At 40.9% G+C, this 12,684-nt stretch overlaps 1 protein-coding gene across 1 annotated transcript in view; it reads right to left on the bottom strand.

Moving 5' to 3' along the window:
* RAVER2 (ribonucleoprotein, PTB binding 2) overlaps positions 1-4,638 on the bottom strand; it is a 90,222-nt gene extending 85,584 nt beyond the window's left edge. The window contains exons 1-2 of the mRNA XM_077766124.1: positions 4,627-4,638; positions 776-1,117 (exon numbers count right to left, since the gene is read on the bottom strand). Coding sequence (XP_077622250.1) covers positions 776-1,117; positions 4,627-4,638 — 354 coding nt within the window. The remainder of the gene's footprint in view (positions 1-775; positions 1,118-4,626) is intronic.
* Between the last annotated feature and the right edge of the window lie 8,046 nt (positions 4,639-12,684).

Below are 12,684 nucleotides of genomic sequence, written 5' to 3'. Positions count from 1 at the left end.
ACATGGGTGTGTGGGTGGGGCAAAGAGATGCAGAGTTTCTAATCTTAAAGCAACAGTAAATCTGGATCAAAGACACAAAGTAGCCTCTTTAAGCTTCCTTAGAGTCGCTAAGTAACAAATCCTCCAGGACTTGACATGACAGAAGGTGGACGCAAGGTTCCCCAAAGCGCAGCGATAAACCTCTCCATTCCGGGGCCCTGGTAAACCGGGGGTGGGGGTGGAGGGCTGTGTTCTTTCATACAAACTTGGGCAAGTGCTTCTGCAATAGCAAAACTCACTTTCAGCTCTCTCATGACCCCGCCCCCCCATGGCACGCCCAAGGCCGGAGGACCCTAGGGGGGAACCCTCCGTCCCTCTCAAGGTGGCCCCGAAAACTTGGTCCCCCAAAACTGTGCTCCTCGGCTCACTTCCACTCCACTTCCTTTCCCCTACTATTTCACCGACTTCTCTCTCTACCCTCACCCAAGGGCCACAGGGGAAGGAAGGAGCGGGGCGAACGAAAGGCAGCCGCCCCCGATTCCCGTGACCTTGGACCAGCTGCTTTGCTTCTCGGAGCCTCAGTTTCCTACCGTGCGACCCGGCAGAGGGGGGCGCAGGCTCAGAAGCCCGTGGGCTTTGCAAAATCGACGGACGGTTCTAACTCGGCAGCGACGCCCTCCTTCCCCCGACCGTTCCAAGGCGCCGGGCACCCGCTCGGACACCTCCGCGCAGCTTCCCTTGGAAGCCCTGCCCCGATGTCCCCGGGACGGGCCGCCTCAACGTCCTAGCTTCGTACCTGGCAGTTGCTGTCCTGGGGCAGGTTTTTCACCAGGATTTTCCTGCGGTTGCTCAGCTCCCGATGCATCCGCTGCAGCCGCGCGGCGACCTCCTCGGGGTGCAGCGCGCTGGGCGCGGAGCCCGGGNTGACGCCCAGCTGTCCCCGGGCTCTCCTCAAAACTCCCGCGTTGGGGAGGCTCGGTGGCTGCAGATGCCAGTTGGGGCTCCCCAAACCCGGGGAGGTGCCCTGCAGGCTCCCGGACCTCAACCTTACGTGCTCAAGATGTGCATATTTGGCAAAGAAGTTTGAGTTCACGATGAAAAATAAAATTTGAGATTTTCTAGGTAGTACAGAGATATTCTGGAGGAGATTTTATACATTTGGAAAAACCTGATAGCAAAGCATGTTCCTAGCCACGCACCAGAAAGACTGCTCTTCACCGTTCCCTGTGGTAAAGTATTAAAATGTAAAAAGCCTAGATGGTTGCATGTGCAACATTATAAAACGATCCTGAAACAAAGACTAACATGGAAGAGGAGTTATGGCAGGGGACTGGAGAATGCCCTAATTGAAACTTGCAGAGTTACATTGTAGAACTAGACTCCGTCAAAGTGATGTTATCAGATCAAACCATCAGCACCCTTTGGCACCAGCTCAAATGAGTATCAGCAGAGAGGACTATGCATCTTAAATGTGTAGCATGCAAATTTATCTGTAAAACAAATAAACCCTGTTTAACACCAGTGTTATTCTGTTAGGGGAACATATTTTAGATATGGAAAAACAAAGGATTACAAAATACTGTGTATTCAGTTCTTACACTGTACCTCCACATAGTTCTAAGTCCTTTACATAGATTTCATCTCATCTTCACAATAACGCAGTTTTGGTTTAGGTTCTATTTCCCCACTTTACACATGAAGAAATGGAGTCTAGTCTGCTTAATTCTAAAGCGCAATGTTCTTAATAATATAAAAAGATTCCCCTGTAATCCCAAAGTAATGACCCTTAATATTCCTGAAGTTATTCTCTACCAGTTGGTGGTTAGATCATTTAAATGATTCTGCAGTATACTCATGTTCATAGCAAAACTATTTCCAATAGCCAAAGGGTGGAAACAACCTAAATGTGCATCTACCCATGAACAGATAAATTGTGGTATATACATGCAAGGAATATTATTCAGCCATAAGAAGGACTAGTACTGCTATTAGACAGAATATTAAGGGGCACCAGAGTGGTTCTGTTGGTTAAGCATCGGACTTCGGCTCAGGTCATGATCCTATGGTTCGTGAGTTTGAGCCCCGCATCAGGTTCTGTGCTGATGGCTCAGAGCCTGGAGACTGCTTCGGATTCTGTGTCTCCCTCTCTCTCTGCCCCTCCCTTGCTCACATTCTGTGTGTGTGTGTGTGTGTGTGTGTCTCAAAAGTAAGTAAATATATTTTTTTAAATGTTTTATTTATTTCTAGGAGAGANGGATTCTGTGTCTCCCTCTCTCTCTGACCCTCCCTTGCTTACATTCTGTGTGTGTGTGTGTGTGTGTGTGTGTGTGTGTCTCAAAAGTAAGTAAATATTTTTTTTTAATGTTTTATTTATTTCTAGGAGAGAGAGAGAGACAGCGTGAGCAGGGGAGGGTCAGAGAGAGAGGGAGTCACAGACTCCGAAATAGGCTCCAGGCTCTGAGCTGGCAGTCAGCACAGAGCCTGACGCGGGGCTCGAACCCACGAAGCATGAGATCATGACCTAAGCGAAAGTCAGATGCTTAACCGACTAAGCCACCCAGGCGCCCCAAGTAAACACATATTTTTAAAATTATTTTTAAAAGACAGAACATTAAGCTAAGTGAAGCAACAAAAGGTCACATAGGTATGATCCATGTGTATGAAATATCCAGAATAAGTAAATCCATAGAAGACATAATGCAGATTAATGATTACCAGGGATTGAAGGAAGGAGGACTGCTTAATGGGTACAGTTTCCTTTTGGGGTGATGAAAACGTTTTGGAACTAGACAGAGGTGGTTGTTGGCCAATAATGTGAAGGTACTAAACAGCCACTGAATTGTTCACTGTAAAACGTTTCATTATGTTATGTGAATTTAACCTCATAAATATTTAAAATGAGGGGTGCCTAGGTGGTTCAGTCAGTTAAGCATTTGACTTCTGCTCAGGTCACTGTCTCATGGTTTGTGGGTTGCAGCTCCCCCTCAGGCTGATAGTGCAGAGCCTGCTTGGATTCTCTCTCTCTCCCTCTCTCTCTGCCTCTCCCCCACTTGCACTCATCCTCAAAATAAATAAATACACTTTAAAAAATAAAATAAATGTTTGAAATGATATTTTACAGTTTATAGCTTTATTACCTGTTTTTTTACAGTACATATTTCTGAGCCTTCTTCTTTGCCAATATAATTGAACATTATTTTCCATGGCTACGTATTGTTCTATTGTGAGAATCACCATAATTTATGCCTAATTTCTTAATATTAGACATCTTTATCTATTGTTAAAAGCCCTGACATTAATATCCTTGCATCTATGTTATCAGATTCTTAATTTGCCATAGAAAAAGAACTAGAAGCAAAATTTCTTCATCATAGAATAAGTATACTTACAGATTTTTGATGTGTATTTCCCAACTACCTTCTTCAGTTTTCCCTATCACACACATTGCCTGAGAGTGTTCATTTCTCTACTTGCATTCAGGATAATTTGATATCAGAATAATATCTCATTTTGTTTTAAATTTTATTCCTTTGATTTAAAATGTTATGAATTTTAAATTCCAATAAGGCCCTGTTTTGAGGTTGCAAGACTAGAAATATATTCTTTTTAAAAATTTCTTTAATGTTTATTTTATTTTTGAGAAAGAGGGGAAGGAAGGGCAGAGAGAGAGGGAGACACAGAATCCAAAGCAGGCTCCAGGCTCTGAGCTGTCAGCACAGAACTCAGTGCAGGCTCGACCTCATGAACTGTGAGATCATGACCTAAGCTGAAGTTGGACACTTAACCAACTGAGCCACCCAGGTGCCCTGAGATTCTTTAAAGTATATTCTTTAAAGCATGAATAGCCTTAGCATGTGCTCTGACCTTGAGTCATTCATTTACGTTTCAGAACATGTATATATCCAAATGAGTTCTATCTTCCTAACACTTATTAAATGCCTCTTATGTTCTAGAATACACACATACACACGGGCACTGGGACACAAAAATAATAAAATAAGTTTTCTGTGTGAAAACTTTTCTCAGTCTCATTGGAAGAAAATTATACAATGATTATAATTAAATTTGTGATACACATGCAAACAGAAACTTCAGAAGTAGTCCTGGAAAACAGTGCTCTGAGTCTAATTTTAGTTATGTTGCTTTTGCTGAAAATATTTTTCAAACTACTTTTTTGGTATTGACTTCAGAATCTATGGCAAATTTTTTGGCATAGTTTCTGTAGTGGTGAGCATGCATCTTTCAGAGATGGGTTTGACTTTGGAAATAATTAAACGTTATTTGAAGCCAAGTCTGCTGAATGAATGAGGTATTGATTATGCTTTTGGAAGTATGATTATATAATTACAGTTTGGGCACCCCAAGTGGGGCATGATTACAATGTTATCAAATTTAAACCAATTTTATTAAGTGGGTACTTGGACATGATCCAACTCCTTGAACAATATTGCTGTGTCCTATAGGGTGGTGACTTTCAAACTTCCCAGTCTAGTGGGAAATAAATGCCATAGTGGGAAATACATTTTACATCACAACCCAGTAAACACACCCATACATGCCCATGTGTGCGTGCACACGCACACGCACACACACACACACACGTATAACTATAACAAAAATAAACTTTATAAAATAACATACTCATACCTGATGCAGCATGCTGTAGCATTTTCTATTCTGTTCCTTCTTTTTAATTGCTGGGGGGGAACCACTAAATTGATATCATGTGCCGTTAATGAGTCATTATTCACATTTTGATGAATACTGCTCTAGTTTTCAAATCAATGATTTTCCTCATTACTTTGGCTCAACTGCTTCCAAGGAATTCAGAGAAATAACAGAACTTACTCATTTTGAATTATTTAACTGAATTGGTTATTATTACCACATGAGACAAATGGATGGAAACTGCAAAGACTTGGAAGTGCTACTACAATTCAAAGAGGTCCTCTCATCCCAGGTTTTAGCCTCTTCAAATAGCAGCTTCTGTGGCAAATTAGAGGAACATTCTAATCTGAACCCGAAGTGGAGTATAATTATCAAGCTGCAACGTATTTACCAATAGCCACAGGTGATTATCATGATCTATATAATTACCTTGTTCTTAAAACATGTTCAGTGCTCAGTTTTGCCCTTATTTTCAAAACTTTTGGAGGTTATTTTTGTACATGTATATTTTTAAATATTTGTTTTATTTTGAGAGAGAAAGAGCACGAGCAGGGGAGGGGGGAGAGGGAGGGGAAGAGAGGGAAGGGAAGAGGGGGGGGAGGGAGAGAGAGAGAGAGAGAGAGAGAGAAAGACTCTTAAGCAGGCTCCACACTCAGCAGGGAACCCAATGCAGGGCTCAATCACAGGCCCTAGGATCATAACCTGAGCCAAAATCAAGAGTTGAATGTTCAACTGCCTGAGCCACCCAGGCACCCCTATTTTTGTAAGGCTTTGTAAATTTAGTAAGAAAGTTTTGTCATTTATTCATTCAATGACATACAGTGATTGCCTGCAATGTACCAGATACTGTACAAACACACCAAATTCGATGAGTTTTTATTTGGAAATGGTCTTTTCCCTAGGGAAAGTAATTTCAACTCAGTAACTGCAAATTTGGCATGATAAATACTATGACTAAATATACTCTTATTAGCACAGAGGGGTGTTTGATTTTGACTTAGGGGAAGGTACCATGAGGAACTGGGTCTTGAAGGATAAGAAGGAGTTTTCTAGATGCCAAAGGGTAAGTACTGAAACAGGGAACAGAAAGAGACCCAAACGCATCAAAGGAGCTGGCATAAACATGAAATAATAAGTTTGGTGTTAATGAAAGCTGTGCTACTTGTGTGAGAGTGGTGGAAAATAAGTGAGAATGATAGCAGGTGTCATTCCATTTTAAGAAGTTGATTCCAATGCTTTAATATGGCACAAAAGACAAACTCACAGAGAAAAGCGTTATTAGAGGCTCCTTAGGGGCATGACATGATCAGATACAGCTTTAGGAAAAATAATTCTGACAACAACTGAGAGAATGAATTTAGCAGGTCTTAGGTCAGGGAGACCAGTTAGAAATCTTTTGAAACAAAGTAAAAACCTTTATGGGTTTATGCTCAAGTCGAGTAGTAACAGTAACAGATGGAAATAAGCATAGGGTAACTTATATGTATTAAGTGTATAGAGCTTTACATAGGTTACCTATGCCTATGCCACATTCCTTATTTTTTCTTTGTATTATTTAATTTTAAACCCTATCGTCAACCTGTAATGTAGCTAGTACATACCTGTTTGCCAGTGAGGAATCAAAGTCAGAGAAGGTAACTGGTCCAGAGTCACACAGTAGTTAGGGGCTCCAGGATTCCAACGCAAATCCATCAGCTTTTGGAGCTCAGGTATGTGAACCTGTGTAACTGTAGCTGAAGGAGGGGCTAGATTTGTGAGACTTTTTTGAGAGAAACGCAAGAGAGCAAAGTACAAGCAGAATATAGTGATGGAGAAAGCAGGATCTGGAGTTAAAATACCTGGATTCAATTCTGTGTATCTGGAGCAAGCTATTTAAAACATGAGAGAATAATTCAAATATGCTGAGCCTCAGACTTTTCATCTCTAAAACGGAGATAATAACAGCACCCACAGGGTATTATTAAAGGCTATTATGAGGATTAGATGAGGTAACGTATATAAAAGGCTTAGCAGAGTGCTTAGCTCCAGGGCAAGCTAACAAGGCAATAGTAGCAGCAGCAGCAGCAGCAGCAGTAGCAGCAGCAGCAGCAGCAGTAGTAGTAGTAAATTCTCATTATTTTTAGAAGTCTTGCTAATTTACTAGATGTCAGCAAAGACAAAGAATTTAAGAAAGACATCATGGTTTCTAATATGAGAGATTGGATGGAGATGATGCCACAAATGAAGGAGGGAACAGTTTAAGAAGATACCAAGCTCAATATAGGCATCGAAGCTTCAAATCCTGCGAGACATCCAGATAAATATACCCATTAGAAGGTCTAAAACTTGTAAGAGAGCCAGGTAGTTAAAATGAGACTGGATGAGATCATCCAGGCTGAGTGTGTATTGAAAGAGAAGTCCAAGAAATAGGACTTGAGGGATAACATTTATAAGCCCAAAAGGAAAGAAAGTGGAAGGTACTAGGAAGTCCTGTTAAGATACTGCTTCGACTATTTACATGCTCCACCTGCAAAAATAGTGCCTCATAAAAATGAAAAGGATGTCCAGCAAACATGGTTGTATCACATGAGGCATTTCTCTGTGTTTTCTCATCTGCAGTTACCTTAGTGGCGATCTCTAGCTCCTGATTCTTGGCTCCAGCTCTCTGCTACAGCTTCTGGCACATCCCCTCCTTGGCTTCACAGTATTGGCCTTGGTTTTCTTGGCTTCCTTCTCGAATCACAAGCTGAACCAACTCACCACTGCTTTCTGCTATTGACCGTGCGTTTCACGATATGCCAGCTATAAAAGAACCCCAAAATCAGCAAGCAAGAAAGAAAGAAGACGGGAAGTGAACTAGAAAGACGGGCTTCAGAGACGGCAATAAAGCGAAATGTTTCAAGGAGAGTGGTCAACTTGCTAATGCAGCAGAGAGGGCAAACAGAAGGAGGACTGAAATGGAGATAATTGGATTTGGCAGCTAGGAAGCTGTTGATGTCTTTGAAGGGGAGCAACTTCAAGAAAGTGGTAAAGGGACAAGAAACAAATCTATGAAAAAGAGCTGGTGAGATTCTAATTTTCTCCATGAAGCAGAAAGATCAGCCTCTAATAGTAAGGAGATTTAGCAGAACATTAAAAACTGTGGTCCACATAGGTGATTTACACATACTGAATCCCCACAACCACCGCGTGAAGTGGGTGTTATTATACCCATGTTACAAGTTAGGCAACTGACATAACAAAGAGAAGTCATCCAGCTAGCGTGAGGCAGATTTAGCATTCAAACCCAGGTCTGTCACCAAATTCCCTGCTTTGCTTTTCTTTATGTTGTTTTAATTTTTTTCAGAAATGTTGATTTATTTTTGACAGAGTGCATGCATGCACAAGCAGCGGAGGGGCAGAGAGAGAAGGGATTGATGTGAGGCTCAAACCCACAAATTGTGAGATCATGACCTGAGCTGAAGTTGGACACTTAACTGACCAAGCTACTCTGGCACCCCTAAATTCCCTGCTTTTCTTATTGCATTTAGCCACCTAGGGGAATGTGAAAGTACTGATGTAGTAATACTAGGCATAGTATTATAAATATTATTACTTCTATATAAATATATAATAGTGGTAAGAATGATGAGTAACATGAATCAGTCGATGCTGAACCAGATACCGTGGTGCCCATAGTAACAGTGAGATAAATGCTTTTGTTGATTAAAATTTAATGGCAAGTAATAGCCTCACATCTAACTTTATGCTGTAAAGGACAGTGCCTGTGAGTACCAAAATTAAATGAAGTTACTTAATACAAATGACTTTTCTCATTTTCATTTCAGCCACCAGGAAGTGTCACTTACATAGATTTTGCTTTTGTTATACTCTAACCATGTCTTTAAATAATTTATAAGCTCTAACTTTATTTTTATTTCCAAGGTTATGAAAGATATTTTGAAAGTTTTAAATATGTAAGCCACAAACATTTCCCTTGAACCTTGTGTTGTAAATAATACAAAACCAGTTTTACATTTTGCCATTGAAATTTGAATTCCCTTCACACCCTGAATTACAAAAGCCTTTCTATCACTTTCTAATTACACTTTCTTTCAAAAATGCAGTTTTTAAAAATGGTAGCTATAAAGTTATTTTAAAAAGCCACAAAACAGGTGGCATGAATATTTGAAAGATAATAAAGTATAACCCAGCTATCTAGCAGGGAAATCAATCTTTTTAAGTCATAAAGTGTAGAATGAAGGGAGTTACCATTTAAGCAAGTGACATGTAAAAAATCATTCTGCTGAACATTTTTTGAACGTGCCTATATAAAGGAGTGCATATTTACTTCATAGGACAGATGATATTCAACCTGACTATCCTTCCTGTGATGCTTCCAATAATGAGTGATTGCTCGCTGGGTATATTGAGGATTATAGGATGATTTTCTGCTACATTAAATGGCTCCATAAAGCTATGCCTTCTAAATTCTTGTGTCAAATTGTTGTCAACTTTTTTGCCTCCTTCCTTGTCAATACTCATTTCTTACTGCTAGCCCATTTATCCACAGACCCATTTATGCCCTGTTGTAACAGTAAACCAGTCCATCCAATGCATATACATGTAACAAAACATATACATGTAAACAAAACTTTGCATGTGGCCATGCTTATCCACAAAGCTCCTTGGCTGGCTCATATTCCATTTTCCACCTGGCCTCCTGGTGGCGGCTTCTTTCCTTCCTGCTTACATCACTTAGACTTGATTTTGGAGCTGTTCCACTCAGCTCTTCCTTCAAGAAGTGAATGAAGAGGGGAGCGCCTGGGTGGCTCAGTGGGTTGGGGGTCCAACTCTTTTTTAAAAATGCTTTTTTTTTTAAAAATTTATTNCAGTGGGTTGGGGGTCCAACTCTTTTTTAAAAATGCTTTTTTTTTTTTTAAATTTATTTCACAGAGAGAGAGACACAGTGTGAGCAGGGGAGGGTCAGAGAGAGAGGGAGACACAGAATCTGAAATAGGCTCCAGGCTCTGAGCTAGCTGTCGGCACAGAGCTCGACATGGGGCTCGAACACATGAACTATGAGCTCACAACCTGAGCCGAAGTTGGACACTTAACTGACTGAGCCACCCAGGTGCCCCAAGGGGGTCCAACTCTTGATTTCGACTCAGGTCATGATCTCACAGTTTGTGAGTTCCAGCCCCACGTCAGGCTCTGCACTGACAGTGCAAAGCCTGCTTGGGATTCTTTCTCTCTCTGCTCCTCTCCCACTGTCTCTTAAAATAAATAAATAAACTTAAAAGAAAAAAAAAAGAAGTAGAGTTGGCCAACAACCTCCAGCTAGTAGCTGTACCTCCAGATCCCGATCTGCAACATTCATACTGAGGCCACTCTCCCTGCAGAAAACTTCCAGCCAATAACTTTTTTTTTTTTTAATGAACACAATGTTTTATTATTCCTTTTCATGGCTTTGAGAAACAAAAGGATGATTTCTCTCTTTCAAAAGACTATTTCTCTCAAAAAGATTATTGTCACCTCGATCTTCTCCACTCTATGTAAACAACCATAACATAGTTGGGAAGTATGTTTTATTGTCTGTTGTGCTAGTTGACAGGTTTTCTATTCCTAAGATAAAAAAATAAATAAGTAGAATTCTTTATATTTCTCTCAGGGAACAAAGACAACAACAAATCTAAATCAGGATGCTTTATGCTCCAGCCAATAACTTAACACAGCGCAGTACTAGAGCTAGGCCATGTCTGCCTGACATAAGATTTCTCTAGTGGGCAATCTTTGTTTGGGGACTCCTCAGTTGCCTGGACAGACTTTCTTCAAAGTGCACTGTGGCCCTGGGGCTTTTCTTGTCTCCTTTCACAGGTGTCAGACCTGCTTTGTGGTTTGAAGACCCTCTCCACCTACTCTCACTCCCTTCCCCTTTATCCTTCACAGATGTCTTCTCATCTTTTGCACACCTAATTTTGGTTTGGTGTATGCTACCCAGAGGACCCAGGTGACACAGTTGGTAAAAAAAAAAAAATAAAAAATAAAAATAGTCCAAGAAAGCAGGCGGTAAAATTAGGTTTTAGGGATCATTCATTCATGCTTGGCTGGCAAGTAGGACCTCATTGTGAGTGGAATGTGGGGAACAGAGAGTTCCCGGCACAAGGAAACCCCATGAGTGCTAACTATTTCACTGCTGGTGACTTGGGAATGCATTCTTGTAGAGAGGAACAGCTTGCTCGTCTGATGATCCAGGCATTTGAAAGATATGGGGAGAATAATGCCTACAAGATGGGGGTGTTGGCTGGTTATTTTGAAGTTCTGTTGATGCCCTGCATATGGATAATGAGAAACCAAGAAGGCAGGTAACAGTAAAAGGCAATGTAAGAGACAGAGAGAGAGAGAGAGCCAGTTTGAGCACTTCCTTGGAAAGCGGGATTTAACACCATTGCAAGGATTTACCCCCCACCTCATAGGATGGGGCAAACTCACTATAGGGTGGCTCTTAGAAACCTAGAGAAGGTGACATAACTCAGGCTAAAGTTGAAATGCTTGAGTTGCCATGGCAGATGGAAGAGGAAGGAATAAAAGCATTACAGGAAGAAGTATGTTATAACGGCTTCATAACATGAGACCAGAGGGCCCACCAGAGATTATGTTCTACAGCAGGGCCCAGAGAATACACACTCCACAGCTATATACTGGTGAGAGGGGCACCAGCACCATTAAGAAGTCCTGTAGTGGCACTCCTTGCAGCCCAGAGATAAAGCTGTCACAGATTTGGGCTCATTCATACCACCAGGGATGCTAGCACTTCAAAATAATAGAAGCTCCATAATAAAACTTAACTGTCAGAAGCTGGGGTAGGGAGGGGCGCCATTACTATAATCACCAGCAAGATTGGAATAGCTACTGTCAAGGGACAGGGCCCGTAGAAAGCTGTAGAAATGGTTAATTGAAGCTGGTGTCCTTAGGGACAAAATAGAAGGACAACCAGTGAGAGTGCCATTTAACATCTATAATCAGAAATAGGCAAGAACAGAGAAGCAGGAAGATCAGGGGAGTAGCCCCAATAAAAATTCATGCTCAGCTCTTGGACCTGAGACAAAATTTTAAATAATTAATATAATTTATTAATGGATATAATTTTGGATATAATTTTTTAATCTCTTGAGGTGACCACAAGGTGTCTCTCCTTTTTTTAAGTCTACATTTTCCCAGTTTAATTGAGAAATAATTGCCACACATCACTCTATAAGTTTAAGGCATACAGTATGGTGGTTTGATTTACATATATGATGAAATGTCTACCACAACAGGTTCAGCTAACATCCATCCTCTCTTATAGATAGAATAACAAAAAGAACGAAAAATGGGGAAAAAAACATTTTTTTCCCTTGTGATGAGAACTCTTAGGATTTATTCTCTGAATAACTTTCCTATAAATCCTACAGCAATTTTCGCTATGATCATCATGGTGTACCTCACATCCCTAGTGCTCATTTATCTTGTAACTGGAGGTTTGTACCTTTTGATCAACTTCCTTCAACTGCCCCTCCCCCTACCCTCCACCTCTAATATCCACAAATGTGATCTCTTTTTCTATGAGTTTGTGGGGTTTTTTTCTTTTCAGAGTCCACATATAAGTGAGATCATTCAGTATCATTTCACTTTGCATGATGTCTTCCAGCTCCATTGATGTCACAAATGGTAGGACTTCCTCATTTTTTATGGCTGAATAATAGTCCATTGTATATGTGTGTATAATACCACAACTTCTTCATCCTTTTATCTACCAATGGACACTTAGGTCGCTGCCATGTGTTGGCTATGATAGATAATGCTGCTATGAACATTTGGCGGGGGGGGTGCAGATATCTTTTCAAGTTAGTGTTTTCATTTCCTTTGGATATATTCCCAGAGTGCAATCGCTGGATCGTATGGTAGCTCTATTTTTAATTTTTTGAAGATCCTCCATAATGCTTTCATAGTGGCTGCACCAATTTTGAGATGATTTTCAGACTGAGAATTCATGATTGAGAGATGGTTGTGTCCCACAGTGGAGGACCCCTGCAACAC

This window comes from Crocuta crocuta, unplaced genomic scaffold (assembly GCF_008692635.1).
Source record: "Crocuta crocuta isolate KB4526 unplaced genomic scaffold, BGI_CrCroc_1.0 scaffold155, whole genome shotgun sequence".
NCBI lineage: Eukaryota > Metazoa > Chordata > Mammalia > Carnivora > Hyaenidae > Crocuta > Crocuta crocuta.
The sequence above is the reverse complement of the archived record's forward strand: the minus strand, read 5'-3'. Positions and strand labels throughout refer to the sequence as shown.